General features: G+C 46.1%; 1 protein-coding gene across 2 annotated transcripts in view; it reads left to right on the top strand.

Moving 5' to 3' along the window:
* LOC108228704 (corticotropin-releasing factor receptor 1) overlaps positions 1–17,296 on the top strand; it is a 59,124-nt gene that overhangs the window by 27,073 nt on the left and 14,755 nt on the right. For both annotated transcript variants that reach the window (XR_005234350.1, XM_037980995.1), the window contains exons 5-8: positions 1,928–2,013; positions 9,466–9,572; positions 15,127–15,247; positions 15,612–15,765. Coding sequence is in view for 1 of the 2 variants with exons in the window: in XM_037980995.1 (XP_037836923.1) it covers positions 1,928–2,013; positions 9,466–9,572; positions 15,127–15,247; positions 15,612–15,765 (468 nt within the window). In the remaining variant the exon portion in view is untranslated. The remainder of the gene's footprint in view (positions 1–1,927; positions 2,014–9,465; positions 9,573–15,126; positions 15,248–15,611; positions 15,766–17,296) is intronic.

Below are 17,296 nucleotides of genomic sequence, written 5' to 3'. Positions count from 1 at the left end.
CCTCCCCCCTGTGATTGTGTTTGTTAATCAGGCTGAATTCCATTAAGAGGAGGAGCGTTTCTCCTCCATCAGATCTGCTGACAGAAACCCTCCCGTTGTTTTAGGGACCTGCAGCTCGTGACCCCCGGCTTTACGATGCTGCCGGCGGCGTGCGCCCTGACAGGAATGCTAATGGAGGAAAAATCTGCCGGAACGCCGACCAGAAACTGAGATTTATTCCCTTCACTGAGAGCGAAGCTGTAAATTCAATAAAATGAGGCAGTTTTATAAAAAACATCAGGGATTAGCCTCGGAACGCTGACTCAGCGTTTCTGCTGCTGGTTTCCTGTTTTTTTATCACAAACTTTGAGCCGTTTTAATCGTTTTTGGTTTGGTTTCTGTAACTTTTATACATCTCAGAAATCCTCCTTCTGTTCTGGTTTAAGCAGCGAATGAAACAGATCCTAATTACCTTCACCTTTATGACCTTCTTACTCGTGTTATTACACGTGTGTTTAAAAGCTGCAGCATTTAAAACCAAACGCTTCGTCATTGTTTGCTTGTTTTTAGCTGTTTGTTTTATTTATTCGGGACTTAAAGTGACTTTATTGCCTCGACGACAATAAATTAGCATTAAGTGTGAGCAGCAGCCCGAGGAAAGTCGTGTTCTCATGGAAATGTGGCTCGAATTAAAGGTGGCGATTATGGGCTTTATGCAGATTTATTTTTCCAGTTTGATGAAACGTCTGAAAACAGCCGTCAGCAGCCGAAGGCGAACCCAGCAGCGTCAGTTTCTGCTCCTGTTGCTCCGCAGACTTTAAACTCTCAGAGAAAAGGTCCGGCTGTCACCGGAGCCGGGGATGTGAGACGACCCGGCACAGGATCAGGGTCAGAACTGTCCCTCAGCTGAGCCGCAGGCCCGTCAGAACCTGCAGGAAGGTCCGGTTCGTGTCTGAGGAGGACCGGGTTCTTTCCAGCCGCTGTCACGAACGGAGGGCGATAATGTAACGTTCTGTTTGTCTGAACCAGGAGACCGGATTCAAGATGGCCGCCACAGCTAAACACAAAACTAAACTGGTGTGGTAGTAGCTGAGAGTCACCCCAACACACTCGGATGATGTCACTCACTGTTTTTACCGTTTGATTCGTTTCGGCTCGTCTTCATCGCCGTCAGCCGCAGGTCAGGAAGTCCTCCAAAAAACAAAATGGCCGCCGATCCTCTTGTCTGATTTCTGTTTTACTGCTGGAAAAAAACCTCCTAAACCGAGCAGAGCAGAAGCTAAAAGTAGCAAAGCTGCAGCTAAAACTGGCAAAACCAAAATCAAAAACCAGGAAAAATGCAGCTAAAAGTAAAATTAGCAAAACAGTAGCTAAAAGCTACATTAAGCAGAATGGTAGCTAAAAGTTAAGACTACCAAAACAAAATATACAAGCTTATATTTGGAAAACAGTAGCTAAAAGCTAAAATTAACAAAAAACTAGTAGCTAAAATTAGCAACATTATAGCTAAATCCTAGAATTTGCAACACAGAAGCTAAAATGAGTAAAATAGATGCCTACATTAGCTAAATATTAGCTCTAAAGTAGCAAAAGACATTTTAAAGGTAATATTAGCTAAACTGAAGCAAAAAGCTACAAGCTAAAAGTAGTTAAATTTATATCTAAAAGCTAAAAGTAGCTTAAGAAAACAACAACAAAGCAGGTATGCTGAAGCAGATTTGAAACAGCTTTTGTGTTTTAATGTCAGCTGGCTGTGGCGGCCATCTTTAATCAGGATGACCTTTGAAAGTTAATCAGTTACTGATCGACGTCTGATTGAATTCAGACGGGTTTATGAGCTGCAGTGTTTCGGTCACAGGACGCACACTCGGATGGTCCAGCAGGACAGCAGCTGGAAGACGTCCTCCATCTTGTGTAAATAACGTCCCGCTCCTTGTTCTCTGTGCAGATAACGTCTACAGAAAATGTCTCGCCAACGGGACGTGGGCGCCGAAGGGGAACTACTCCATGTGCAAGGAGATACTTCGAGAGGAGGTAAGAGGTGCTCTGATTGTGCCCCACTCCCCTGATTGAACAACAACAGAGTGGAGCAGGAGGATTTAGAGTAAAGATGGATTCAAACCTGCTGCAGATCCAGGGTCTCTGAAAGGAATCTGCTTCTGTTTTCTGAATGTTGAGGTTGTAGAGGAATGGTCCAGAATTTACCTGCTGCCATAAAAAGGTGGGCGATCATGTACTTGTCTGCGTCTGTTAGCAAAATATCTCATGAACCACTGGACTGAACTGACCTCCGGATGCACGCCTACAACTCATTACTTATTGGAGCCAGGCCAGTTCAAGATGGCCGCCACAGCTAGCTGACCTGAGACAACTAAACGTAGAAAACCAGGAGAGAAAAGAAAAAACTAAAAAAGCTGAAACTGCCGTTAGACTTAAACCATACAGCTAAAAGCTAAAATTAGCAGCAGCTAAAACAGGCAAAACTACAACCAGTAAAAATGCAGCTAAAAGCTAAATTTAGTGAAACAGATGCATTTATTATTAGCAAACATTAGCTAAAATTAGCAAAACTGTAACTAGAAGCTAAAAGAAGCAGAATGGTAGCTAAAAGCTAAAACTAGCAAAACAAATTATATTGACGCTTATATTGAGAAACAGTAGGTAAAAGCTAAAATAAGCTAAAAAAATAGCTAGTAGCTAAAATTAGCAACAATATAGCTGAACGTTAAAATTAGAAGCTTAGATTAGCTAAATTAAGCAGCGAGTTTAACAAGTTTTTCTTTTCTCTCCTGGTTTTCTACGTTTAGTTACAGCTGTTGGTCTGATGGCTCAGGTCAGCTAGCTGTGGCGGCCATCTTGAACTGGCTTGGGTCCAATTGGTAATGAGTTGTTGGCGTGCATCCGGAGGTCAGTTCTGACAGTTTCATTCAAATCCGACCGTTGGTTCATGAGATATTTTTCTAACAGACGGAGACAACACAGTTCAAGATGGCCGCCACAGCTAGCTGACCTGAACTCTGGGCTGCAGTTTGGTGTGGTAGTAGCTGAGAGTCATGCTGGCTGGACGGCGGTTCTCCATAAAATGGGCTCAGCGGGAGGATTTCCCGTCACCTGGATGTTCCCGGGGGACGGGTTCTGATCCGGCTGTGCTCCAGATCTGATCCAATCACACGCTGCTGTTTCCTGCCTCCACCTAGACGGTGCATTGTGATGATGATGATGATGATGGTTTTAATTAGGACCGAGCTGCAGGCTGAACACCCTGACCCAGATCAGGCCTCCGGTGTCGGATGGAAAGGAGAGAATTACGCGACACAAACATGTTTTTTGTTTTCTTTGAAAGGACCATCTGTTGTCACCAAATATCAAACCTCCATAAATAATGTATTTTATGGTTATTTATTATTCTATTGTTCTTAGAAACACAATTTAAATCATTGTCACGCACCAAAAAGATAGATGCTGCCATAAATCCTACAAGAAAACAACATAAATCTGTTATCTTTAGCTCAGAAATATTAATCAGCCTAAAAGACAAACGTTTATTCTGGTTTTTAATGTTTCTGGAACAGCCGGCCACTCCAACAACAGCAAATACAGTTCTTGTTACAGATTAGGAAGGATTATGATGCATTTGGTTTTTGTTTGCGTAACAAGCTTTAAAAAGATGATTTTTTTTGTGTTGCTGAATTTAGTCATTTTTTAATATTTAGCTACACATCTAAACAAGTTATTAAACAGAAAAAAACAAAACAATTTTATCACCGTCTGCCATAAAAACGATTGCATGTTCTGTCTGTTAGCAGAATATCTTATGAACTACTGATACTCATATTAACATTTAAAATAAATACTTCAGATTTAACTGACAGGTTTATGCTAGCTCTGATCTGTTTATTTATTTATTTCTCCACAGTTTATTTAATAATCTTGGTTGAAAAAGTGTAATTTATACAACAATAAGAAAGAAGTTGTAATGGAGAAAGTTAGGAGAATAGCTAATTGTTCAGCTGCTTTTAGCAAGTTGGCAGCTTAGCTTAGCTTAGCTTAGCTTTAGCACCAGTATAGCTTCTTATTCACACCAAATTTTCAATTTTAGGTGTCTGCTTTTGAATAATGTGTCATTTATATATAGTTTTTAATTAAAAATAGCAGTTTTAGACAGTTTTATTAACCCACACTTTTAATTATTTTATTTCTTTGCTCCTTTGTTAGTTTTAGCGCAGTATAACCTGTTAGCCTAGCTGCCTCTTAGCTTTAGCACCAAAGCTTTTCTGTTAAATTTTTTTTTAAATTTAAAATTAGCCTTTATAACAATCATATTAACAGTCTTGTTAACCCACACATCGGATTTTTCTGAATATTAATTTTGGTCCTTTATTGGCTTTAAAACCTGTTAGCCTAGCTGCTTCTTATCTTTAGCGCCTGTAGAGCTTCTTATTTACACAGTTTCAAATTTTGAGGCTTTGTGCTTTTTAATAATGTCATTTATAAATGTTTTATTTACAATTAGCTGTTGTAGTATTAACATATTTATTAACTGATTATTTTATTTGCTCCTTTGTTAGCTTTAGCGCAGTAAAACCTGTTAGCATAGCTGCCTATTAGCTTTAGCGCCTGAGGAGCTTCCTTTTTCACATCCAGTTTTGAGGCTTTTTGTGTCATTTAAATATTTTGGTTTCAAATGAGTAGTTTTAGCTGTCACATTAACGGTTTTATTAACCCACACCTCCGACTGTGTGATTCTTTCAGCTCTCTGCTAAGATAATCACATTAAGATATCAGTTTCATGTCAGGGATGTAGAAGCAGCTTTCTCTTTGAAGCAAACAGGCAATGTTTGACAAATTTATTGCATCTATAAAGCCTACAATAACATGTATTAATGGGATTCCATCTGTTGTAAAATTTAAATTTATACAGCCTTTAAATCTTCCTTCAGGTTGATTTTTTTTACTGTTTAGGCCTCTTGTCAAGTCCTCCAGCTGAACACGAGCCAAAATATGCTGGAACTGCAAAAAGGATTGTTGCTTTTTGGAGATCTGCAGTTTCCAGACAGGAGAGAAATCATCTGAGCAGAAGTTCTGTGTCATTAAGAGAAACCAGATGAGTCAGGAATCTGCTCTGAAGCTCAGTTTTTATCGGTGCTCCTCGGCGTTCCTCAGCAGGAGCTGAGAAATTCCCCCCCGGAGAGGAGCTGGCGGCCGTCACTTTACGGAGAAGTGTCAGGTTTGCGTGCGGGGAGGAACCAGAATCAGACCTCCAGGCCGAAGGGAAAAGAGAGGACTTCATTAGATTATCTGAAAACAAAGGCGCTTCTGTGGCAGAAAATCCAGCCGAACAAAAGACGGAGCTGCAGGAGGCTGAAGGGGAGGAGCGCAGAGCAGGAAACTAACGAGGCAGCAGGACGTAACTAAGAACAGGTGTGCTGATTGATTAATGAAGCAGGTGTGAAGGGAGCAGCTGGATGAAAGAGTCTGAAAGTTTTCTGCGTCAGAGCTCAAACAGAGCTACGATCGTTTAGGTCAAACCTGGAAGACGAACAGAGGGAAGTCTGTAAGTGGACACAGGTGGCTGATTATAAACAAGAGACAGGTGTGAGTGACACAGGAACTACTGAGGGAGAGAGAGAGAATAAGACCGGGAGCAAAAACTCCACAAGAACCTGAAACAATAAACCCAAAAACTAAAAATAACTCAGATCCTCGCAGACGTCATCAGATCTGCTGGAAAGGCCTCTCAGCTGCTACCACGCCAAGTTTTACCTCAGCAGATGTGACAGCCATCTTGATCAGCTGTAGACATCCATCCAGTGGTTCAGGAGATGTTTTGCTAACAGACAGACAGAGTTAATGGCTAAACTAGAAGCACGAGCGTCCACGGAGGTCGAAGCCTCCGGGTCGTGGTCCGGGATCTCGACTGCCCGTCCGTTAACGAGCGCCGCTCTCGGCTCGCCGGTCTGAGGCAGAGAACGTTGTCCTGGGAGCCCCTCAGCAGGGGCCGGTCGAGGCTTCAATCTGAGCAGGGATCCGTCGGACTTCAGTGGCTCCAAACGTCTCGAGGAGCGGCATCGGTCAGAAGAATGGGTTCATTGTTGAAGCAGCTTTATTAACGCTCCTCTGTCATCTCCTCCCTCGCGTCTGTGAAAAGCCAAACTAACGTCATTCAGGCCCTGATATGTTTAAAAAAGGGTCAAAAATATCGTCAGAGACAAAAAGAGGAGTCGTAGCTGTTCAGATATTTACCTGTCTGTCCTTCTGTCCTTTTGTCTGTCTGTCTGTCCTTCTATCTGTCTGTCTGTCCATCTGTCTGTGAACAAAAATTCTCAAAAAGTTAAAGTTTAACTCGACAGTTTGACACCTCTTAGGTAAAAGGGTGATCACCATTGATTTCAAGGTCATGGGGTCAAAGGTCACAGGTCACTTGTCTCCTTCAGGTGAGCCTTCAGTTCCCCCTGGTTTGTTTGTCTCATCAGATAAAAACTGAAGAACAGGTTTAGATGAAATGATCCAGATTCTGATCCAGATTCTGATCCAGATCCTGATCCGGGTCTCGGTAGAGTTTTATTTTAGAGTTATTCTAGTTTTACCGTCAACATTCAGTTTTATAAATTGCTCCTTTTTCCAGATTTTCTTTTAGAACGTTCTTAGTTTCTCTTCTCGCCGCTCAGAGAACCTCCATCAGAACCTTCGGCCCGTTCCGGAACGGATCGCGGTGACCTTTGGCGTCCTCTTGCTGAACTTGTCTCTCAGATCTGAGCTGCAGAAACATTGACGGAGAACCCGCCTGAGATCCTTCAGCTGCTGTTTTCTCCTGACGGCCGATCGATTCCGACCGAAGGTGGAGGAAAAGCGTCTGACCTTTAAAAACACTTCGGCTTCTCTGTGAAATAAATCATCTGAGGTTCCGTCCGGTCCACACAGGTCCGGTTCTGACCCACAGAGGAGACGGTCTTATATCATCCCCGTGTCCACGTGTCCTCGTCTCTCAGGCCTGACCCAGTTCTCTGCTGAAATCCTCCTGTTTGGGTTGATTTATATCCGGACTTTTTGGGTCGAGTAACAGAATCTGGGTTCTGTTTTTAGTGGAAAAGTTCTCATTTGTTCTCAGGTTCTCCTTAAAAAGAAACAAATTTACTGTAATCCTGATAATCCAGGCGGGAAACAAACTCGTTTGTTTTTATTTCTCTGAACTTCGTGATGTTTTTAAAGTCAAACTGAAGTTTTTTTCCGTTTCGTTTCGCTGCCAGCTTCTTGTCTTTGGTTTGATGAACGCCTCAGATCCGCCGTCCTCCCGTCCCCCGTCCCCTCGCCGTCCTTCCTGTCTCTGCCAGATCCCTGTCAGTCCTCCCAGCTGCCCGTCTTCTGGACAGAACCTTCAGTTTCTGAGGACGTTCCTGGTTTATTTTTGTCTGGATCGTCCTGAAACCTTCGGCTGATGTGGACGTTTTTAGAAGCAGTTTAGTCTAAAATCTGTCAAACATCAAAGCAGCTCTTCACACATAAATGCTCATTTTCCACATTTAACTGGAACCGTTCAGCAAATCTCAGAGTCTGGATCCGGTCTGGACTCTGGTCTGGATCTGGTTCCAGCCCACATCTCGCCTCGCCCTGACTTGAGTCCACGCTCTCTGATTCTCCAAACAGCCCGGCTGCTCGCCGCTCCTCTGATGTCAGGTTTTGGCGACAGTGAAGAATGGAGCTCCTGGTTGTCCGGGTTCTCCTGGTTCTCAGGGTTCTCCTGGTTCTCTGGGTTCTCCGGGTTCTCCTGGTGCTCGGTCGGTCAGTCACAGGTTAGAGTGAGTCGAGGTTCACGCTGCAGAAAATGCCGGACATGAAGCAGTTGCTGCCGCCCAGCTCTCTGACCAATCAGATCACCTGAAGGTCAGAACCGAGATGGAAGGATCAGCCAATGGAAAGCTTCTGAACCCGCGCCAAGTCGGACCGGGTCGGACCGGGCGGATAAAGGGTTTCTATAGTTCAGGTGTAGTTTCTACGGTTCAGGTGTAGTTTCTACGGTTCAGGTGTAGTTTCTATGGTTCAGGTGTAGTTTCTACGGTGCTGGTGTAGTTTCTACGGTTCTGGTGTAGTTTCTATGGTTCTGGTGTAGTTTCTACGGTGCTGGTGTAGTTTCTACGGTTCAGGTGTAGTTTCTATGGTTCAGGTGTAGTTTCTAAGGTAAGGAAGACAAAGGAAAACACGTCATGAGCGAGTAAAGACAGCAGCAGAGACAGTTTGTCCTCCAGCAGCAGAACTAAAGGATCGTACAGGAAACCTAACCCTAACTATAGGATTTATCCTGAAGGAACGGGGTGTTGGCCTCACAGTGAAGTTTAAATGAATCTGTTTATCTCAGATTCGTCTCTCAGTGTTCAGAGTTCTGCTCCTTTCATCTCCTCTGAGGTCCGGTGGAACCGATGAATCTGCTTCTGTTTGGACTCTGAACAAGAACCATGGTTCTGTTGGACCCTGGGCGGTAATCAGCCGGCGCTTTGGACATGTTGTCCTCTGAGCTGCTGATGTGTCTCAGAGTGGGGCGGGGGGCGGATTAACCAGGTTTAATCTCAGCGCAGACACCGGAGGGTTATGTAACAGATTACAGCCGGTAATTTACAGGAAGACGTGACTTTCAGCTCGTCTGCTGAGCCTCCTGAGGTTCTGCTGCTGGAACCTCGATCCGCCTCTGATCTGAAATCTGTTCTCGGATCGGGAGGATCAGTTTCAGATTAGTGATGACTCAACGCGAAGGAGCTGGTCTTCATGTCGCCCGCCGCCTCCAGGCTCAGAGTGAGTTAGAGATGACTCTCAGCTACTACCACACCGAGCTCAGGGTGTAAACAACAACAAGAGTTCCCATAAATACACAGAAAGAGACAGGAAGTCAAAGATCTGAGGACATAAACTGCTTATAACTCTGAGACGTAAAACAGGCAGAAAATAATATTTTATAAAAAGCATCAATGACAGAAATGAAAACATTTCAGAAAACAAAAAAAAAGGCAGTTTTTAAAACTCAACCATGGATTCATCTCTCTGAAAAACATTAAACCAGAAAATAAAAAACACTTCAGAAACACAATAAATTAAATTTAACACATTTATAAAAACAACTTTCTGCAGAACAAAGAGATAAAAACAGATCAGCTGGAGTTTTCTGCTCTCGTGTTTCTTTATTTAAGGATCTTTTTGTTGCCAGACCCAACGAAAGGCGGGTGATCATGTAGTTTGTGTTTATGTGTCTGTCTGTTAGCAAAATATCTCAAACAGAACCTCTCTGGTTGAGACACAAAGTTGCTTAAAAGTGTCCAAAATAAAGTCTGTTTCTGTTTTATCAGAAGTTTGTTTGCAGAAGATTTCCTGCTCATAGAGGATTTCACTCCTCATCGGTGTCCTCTCCCGTCCCCCGTCCGTCCCCTGTCCTCAGAGGGACGTTTCCGCCAATCAGAGACACCCAAAGGTTTCATCTGTCTCTTCTTCTCCTTCCTGCAGAAAAAGGGGAAGATGCACTACCAGATCGCTGTCATCATAAACTTCCTGGGTCACTGCATCTCCATGGTGGCGCTGCTCGTAGCCTTCTTCCTCTTCCTGTGTTTGAGGTAAGAGCCGCATCGTACCCCCCTGTTCCCCCCTGTCCCCCCTGTCTCCCCGTCCCCCCCGTGGTAATCCTGATGTGAGGTTCAAAGCATCTCTCGTTCTTATTCCAAAACCTTTTGGTCATGGGATGAAACCGTCTCTATCTCAACCCCGCAGATGTAAAGGCCTTTAGACGCCTCGGATAATAAAACGAAAGAAAAGAATCTGGGACACGTTTCCCCTCAGAAGGGAATAAGCCCCGCCCCCACACGTTCCTCTGACAGGCTGAAATTAGCTGCACGTTAATGAGAGAAAGGTCTTAGCACCTTCAGCAGCCGGGGCCGTTATCGATCGCAGAAACACCACCGGGGGGGCGAGAAAAGCGTGAAAGGGCAAACAGAAACCTCAGGAAGAGGACGAGCTGAAAACGGCTTCAGTTCGGAGGAGTAGCCAGCGTTTATTACTCACCTTCCTGACTTTGTAATGAAATGGAGAGGCAGTTAAGGGAAAGCTGTCACTTGGCGGCGTGATGGAGGGAGCAGTGTGGTGGAACGAGGAGGAGGAGGAGGAGGAGAGGTACATGTCATCTGAAATGGCAGCTGGAGAATTGTTCGCCTGTGACAGGTTTCTGTGTGAAATCCAGCTCCAAACGACCGTTTCATGGTTTTCTCTGAGCGGGGAGGAACCTGGATTTTATAACAACACTTCAGGTTCATCAGGACAAAAAAAAAAAAGCTTTCTGAGAAACCACTCAAAGAAAAATGGTTGAGGTGATCTGCATTCTTCCCTCCCCTCGTCTGAACACTCACCGGCCAAATTATAGTCATCAGTTCACAGTTTGGAGGTTTAAACGTCTGTAATAAATCCAGAAGCTGTGAGGAGGAGACCAGTCCTGAAAAGACCTGGAATCGTTCACGTCTGCTCATCAGAGGCATGAGATTCAACAATCCTGAGCTTTTAATTGTTTCTTTGACCCGAAGCTTCGGTGTTTTATAAACATCAGTTTATTTCCACAGACAGGAAACGATCAGCGTACAGACTCACACTCACCTGAATCTGCTGCCTTCACTCGACCAACTTCCTGTTGGTCGCCATGACGCGGTTTGTTAACTTCCTGTTGGTCGCCATGACGCGGCTTGTTTGGCGCCACTCACCAACTCCACATCATCAGACCGGACAAACGCTGGGTCACCATTTTGGGTTGGAAGGAAACCCAAACTGTCCCCTTCAGGTGGAACCGAACCACCGAGACTCAAAAAAAGAAGCTCCGCCTCCAAAAGCCACACCCCCCAGACTGTCCACATGGACAGGACGGATGTCCCCTGGAGACAGGTTTGGTGAGCTGATTGGACACAAAGACAAGAAGGACGTTTGGAGGGGACAAGGTGAAGCTTTCAGGTCTCAGAACACTGACCCAACTGCCTGGCATGGTGGTGGTAGCATCATGCTGTGGTAATGGAGGACTACCTCCAGAGTCTCCATAAATCAGCAGCTGGACCAGATGTTCCTAAAGCTCTGGTTTATTGTTATTTCTGATTGGACAAACCATCAGAACTGGTCTCTGATTGGACAAACCAGGCTCACATTAAGCTTCTGGACCCTGCCAGAACCCAGCAGAACCCAGCAGAACCTCGATGGTCCAGGTGGGACTGCCTGAGGGACATTTAATCAGATCTTAGTGGAGGTTTATGGGTCTCTGTATGGATCAGAGACGAGGTCAGGTTCTGATTGGTCAGTTTGTTGGTTTAAATTCTTTTTTCCTTTCCCTGATTGGATGTTCTGTGGTGACCCGACTGAGAAGTTCTGCTGCCTGCGGGTGAGAACGACTCGAACTGCCTGCAGGTGGTTCCTTTAATATCTGAGAGCTGAAGAAAATGAAAGGTTTGGATTATTAAACACCTTTATTATTAGACCTTTTTTATCACCTGCTGCTGCTTCTTTATTCAGCTTCACCTTTTTCTGAAAGAAAGACTTTTTTTATTTGCTGTTTGTGTCCTTCGACACAGGAAACCTGAAACATCTTAAACTTTGGACGGGACTCCAGCAGGGATTTATTTGAACTCTTACAGGGATTTGTGCTGACAAAACGGTTCAGACTAATTAAACCGAGAGAAGTTCAGCGGCTCTGAGAGGAAACGGGATGAAGATCTGCTCAGGGATAATGATGTCAGCTTTAAATTAATGATGGGTTCTCCTCTGAGCTCCAGTTTAAAGCACCGTTTGCTGAAACATCTTCACCTGATTGATCATCGTTTCATCTAACGTTAACTTTATTTACAAAGTAAGGAAACTTCAGGATGAACGTTTCAGAACCTTTCCTGTTCTGTTCACTTCAGCTCCTGTAGTCGCCCTGCAGCTGATCCAAGGCGTCCAGATCTACAGCGCTGCGTTTAATGTCATCTGTAAATCTCATTAACCCGTTATTTACTAACAAACTGAGGAAACATCGAATGTTTCAGCTTAGAAACTGAACCATTTTAGGGAAAAATCAGTTTATTTAGAATCTGATGGCAGCAACTTGTCTCTCTAAAGATGTTCCAGATGTTCTCCTCTGTGCAGCATCTGTAAACATCTGGACCTGAGGTTGTCTGTTCAACAGTCCTGGATGGGAGCAGATGTTGCTCTAAAACCTGGACTAATGCACCCCCATACCAACAGAGAGGCAGGCTGACCTCAGAACAGTTCTCCTCTTTGGTCCAGAGGAGACACATCTGTTCACATCTGGCTTCTTCTCTGCCTGATAGAGCTTTAAGCAGGATTTATTCCTGAGTTCCTCCTTCATTCAGCTCCGTTTGACAGAAAAGAAGCTGGATTTCTTTGTTTTAGACTTATTTTAACGCAGTTATTAAAATTCTGACTCCGTTCCTGACAGCGCTCCACGTTTCCTGAGCTCTTTGTTTTCGAGGATCTCACCGCCGGGCGGGAAGCATCTGGTGAAAATGACGACGACACGTCGCAGGAATGAGACAATTAAACTCAGGTCTGCTGCTCCCCGTTAGTAATCAGCACACGGCCCCTCGTTAACTTGGAGACAGCATCGATCCTGCTGCTGCTAGGGGTTTAACGCCGCAGCCGGCGCTCCTGATGATCCGACGGGCCTGTTTGCAGCAGAGCCGTGGTACTGCATAGTAAGCTTTTAACGGCGAGGTCGTACATCACTTTGAGTCCCCGGTGAGGAGCTCCAGAGTGGAAATCCATTAACGTCAGTTCAGCCAGAGGATTCAGAGAGGAGGATGTTTACATGTGATGAAAAAAAAACACCGTTTTCGAGGCTCCGCCGCTGTTTTTTTTAAAAACAATAAAACATTTACGTGTTTACAAGAAATCAGGTTCAGTTTCTGGGTCGGTTTTTATTTCTGTTTAAAGGAGTCCAAAAAACAAACATATTTACTGCTTACAAACAAACGGGTCAGGTCCGCCTGCAGGGAGAGGAATCAGAGGAAAGAGGAGAGCCAGAGAGACCCGTGGTGAGTTCAGGTACCTGGGGGTCTGGACCGAAGGCTCGGGGTCTCGTCTGCAGTCATGGAGGCTGAGTTCTGGGTTTACTGAACCATCTTCACTCCGAGCCTCTCCTGTGGTCAGGAAAGAAGGAGGTCCTGGATCCAAACAGCCAGGAGGAGGCCGGACTCAGCTGCACTCAGCTGGATCCAGTCGGACTCAACTGGACTCAGCTGGACTCTGACGGACTCTGACGGACTCTGACGGACTCAGCTGCTGCTCCTCATCGAGGTGGTTCTGGTTTCTGAGGGATTCAGACCCTGAGGCAGACCCAGATCGATCCGGTCTGTCCTGGGAACACCTTGGGATCCCTCAGAAGGACCTGGAGGTCTGGTCCTTGTGGACCTGTTACCAGATGACCAGATTACCAGATTCACCAGATGGCAGCTTGACGAGAACCAAAGTTTCTGGGACAAACGAGACAAAACTGGAGCTTTTTGTCTTTTTGTCCCATCGGTTCTGATTACTGTGGACGGAAACTAAACGATGTAGCAGGCACACAGGTGGACAAGGACAGCTGTGGACAGGGACAGTGGTGGACAGGGACAGCTGTGGACAGTGAGACTGGTGGACGGAAACCAAACGACCTACTCCCATAAACTCAAACTTTGATCTTTTTCTCTACAGATAAATGAAGAGGAGTCCATCTTTCCCCTCTAATGAGCTAATTAGCCTCTGAGCGACAGGAAGTGAGGTTGAGCATCTTAATTAAAGCCTCGATGGCCCTTCTGGTACAAGAGCTTCTTTAAAAATAAAAGCACAACAAGAACCTTGTTGACGTTCTAGAGGAAAATGATCCACCTGTTTGTTGTCGTGTTTTCCGTCTCTTAAGCAGCTTTTTAGGATTCATTTGTCAGAACTTCTCGTGGCTTTATTAGTTTTTATTTCCAGACTCTGGGTTGCAGTCCGGCGTCCTCACAGTCCGGCGTCCTCACAGTCCGGCGTCCTCACAGTCCGGCGTCCTCACAGTCCGACGTCTTCGCCCGCTCCTCGCAGCAGGAAGCCGTGGAAGTGACACCGATAATGCAGTCAGACTAAGAACTACGACCCGTCAGTCAGTCAGTCAGGTGGGCGGGCGGAGGAGCCGCCCTCCGTCAGCCGCTGACGACAGACCCGTTCAGCTGCCTGATTCTATTTCGGTTCAGCTCTGAGGCACTTCGGCTGATTCTGTAATCGTGTCCCAGGGTCGGTTTGTTTACATCATTAAAAAAAGATGAAAACACGACACAAACAAGAGTGAAAACAGCCGAAGTCAGGCGTTGATTTTTATTTCATACGATGTGGACAAAAGATGGGAAATTACACTCCGGTAAATATTCATGTGCTGGTGGGAAAACTGAGTCCTGGGTCCTGAGTCCTGGGTCCTGATTCCTGAGTCCTGGGTCCTGGATCCTGGGTCCTGAGTCCTGAGTCCTGGATCCTGTGTCCTGGGTCCTGGGTCCTGGGTCCTGGGTCCTGGGTCCTGGGTCCTGAGTCCTGGGTCCTGGGTCCTGGGTCCTGAGTCCTGAGTCCTGGGTCCTGGGTCCTGGGTCCTGAGTCCTGGGTCCTGGGTCCTGAGTCCTGAGTCCTGGATCCTGTGTCCTGGGTCCTGGGTCCTGGGTCCTGGGTCCTGGGTCCTGGGTCCTGAGTCCTGGGTCCTGGGTCCTGGGTCCTGAGTCCTGGGTCCTGGGTCCTGAGTCCTGAGTCCTGGGTCCTTGGTCCTGGGTCCTGGATCCTGGGTCCTGGTTCCTGAGTCCTGATACCTTTAGCTTTTAGCTAACATTTTTGATTTTTTTTTTTCAGTTTTGTCTCATTTTTATTTAGCTAGCTTTTTGCTTCTTTTAGCTTTTAGCTGGCCTTTGAGTACTTTTAGCTTTTTCTTGCCTTTTAGCCTTTTGCTACATTTAGTTAGCCTTGACAGCACAGTTTTAGCTGATTCTGCAGAAAACCTTGTTTCTTTTAGCTCTGCGGACGGAGGAAAGTCGGGTTTCTCGGTTAAATAATCTGGACTTTGTCTTCTGTTGTCCTCAGTGTTGTCCCATTAGAAATGAGCGGAGACACGTCTGCAGCTGAGACGTTCCTGCTGTGTTCTTCTTGCAGGAGCATCCGGTGTCTGAGGAACATCATCCACTGGAACCTGATCGCTGCCTTCATCCTGAGGAACGCCACCTGGTTCATCGTTCAGCTCACCATGAGCCCCGAGGTCCACGAGAGTAACGTGGTGAGTGTCCGTGTGTCCGCCGAGCTGCTGGAGCTCCTGAAGCTCCTGAAGCTGCTGAAGCTGCTAAAGCTCCTGAAGCTTCTGAAGCTGCTGAAGCTGCTGAAGCTGCTGAAGCTCCTGAAGCTGCTGAAGCTCCTGAAGCTGCTGAAGCTCCTGAAGCTCCTGAAGCTGCTGAAGCTTCTGAAGCTCCTGAAGCTCCTGAAGCTCCTGAAGCTCCTGAAGCTGCTGAAGCTCCTGAAGCTGCTGAAGCTCCTGAAGCTTCTGAAGCTCCTGAAGCTGCTGAAGCTCCTGCAGGTTGGATCCAAGCTGGAGTGTTTCTGACAGACTCGCCTCGTTTATAATCTGATTGTGTTGTTTTGGTCAGATTTGGTGTCGTCTCGTCACGGCTTCGTTCAACTATTTCCACTCCACCAACTTCTTTTGGATGTTTGGAGAAGGTTGTTACCTTCACACCGCCATCGTCCTCACGTACTCCACCGACAAACTGCGGAAGTGGATGTTCATCTGCATCGGCTGGTGTGAGGACACTTTCTCTGCTGCTCTCCGGGGTTGGACGAGAAAAAAGTCCTCGAGGACAACCAGATGTTTGTTTTGTGTGAATGAACGTGTGGACGCTGAGTCCATGTCCTCAGAGTCCCACAAGTTCAGGTCCAGAGCTCCAGAAGCTCAATGTCAGCCTGATTTATCCAATCAGAGACCAGCTCTGATGAATCATCCAGGTCTGGCATCATTGTCACTGGTGGACAATGACACATGTGGACAGGGACACAGGTGGACATGGACACTGATAGACAGTTACACCAGTGGACATGGACACCGATGGACAGGGACACCGATGGACAGGGACACTGGTGGACAGGGACATTGGTAAACAGGGACACTAGTGGATAGGGACACTGGCGGACTTTGACAGTGGTGGACAGTGACACTGGTGGACAGGGACACCAGCAGAGTGGGACAGAGGTGGACAGGGACAGTGGTGGACAGGGACAGCAGTGGACAGGGATAGTGGTGGACAGGGACAGTGGTGGACAGGGACACCAGTGTTCCAGCAGGTTCCAGATCACAGTTCTTTGGGGGACAGAGGAGAAACTGCAGCTGCAGTCGATCCTGATCCCTGTGGAGCAGCAACCAGAGCAGTTTTGTCCTCGAGTCTCAGCTGAGAAGATTCAGGTGGTTTAAAGAACGTCCAGAAGAAAAACCTGTTCTCCTGGTTCTTGTCTCTAAGAATCCCTGAAGCTGTTGGTTTGATGATCTCCTCACTGGAAAAATAACGGTTTGAATAATTCATTTAAGCCTGAAATTAATGACGCGCTGACAAACCTCTGACTGGAGCTGGACGCTGAAATATGAAGCCCCTGCTTTTTTTCCAGGACCAACACAGACGCCTGCCAAACCCTGTCAGGAGAAATGGCTGCCTGAGTGCCGTTAAGCACAGCTGCATGCCAAGACCTGTGGCCGTCCGACTGTCTGTGTGTCGGAATGAAACGCAGCGCTCCGGGTGAAGATAATCCAGACTGATGTGACGATTTACTGACTTATACATGTTTAATACAGCAGACAAACAGCAATTACTCTCTCTGAAATTATATTAACAGAAGCACAAAGTGGCCTAACAAGCTTAACAATCGCTAAAACTTTCCTTTTACCTTCAGCTGTGTTCGGTAAAAATATTTTGTTTTTATGCTTTAAAATCTTGTCTAAAGTCCTGCTGACATGTTCTGTCTTCAGGCTGGAACCTAAAACGTCATTAGATTTGTTTTTCAGCGGTTCTGAACGCCCTGCCATCATCTCTTCATGCTGAGGCTTCAAACCGTTCAGGGGTTGAAAACCTAATTCAGCGAACACAATGCTCCTAATCTGCTAATCTGCTAATCCCAGCAGCACTTCGTTTGGTCTGACAGCTTCAGAACGGCTCGTTTATCCTGAACAATACGCTGCTCAGCTGCCGCACAAAGTCCCCGCGTCTCCGTCTGACCTCCGGTTACCTCGCTGACGCACAGAGAGCAACAGGAAGTACTGAACGAGTGGCAGGAAGTACTGAACGAG

This window comes from Kryptolebias marmoratus, linkage group LG17 (genome assembly GCF_001649575.2).
Source record: "Kryptolebias marmoratus isolate JLee-2015 linkage group LG17, ASM164957v2, whole genome shotgun sequence".
In the NCBI taxonomy this organism is placed as follows: Eukaryota; Metazoa; Chordata; class Actinopteri; order Cyprinodontiformes; family Rivulidae; genus Kryptolebias; species Kryptolebias marmoratus.
This window is presented reverse-complemented; position numbering and strand designations above follow the sequence as displayed.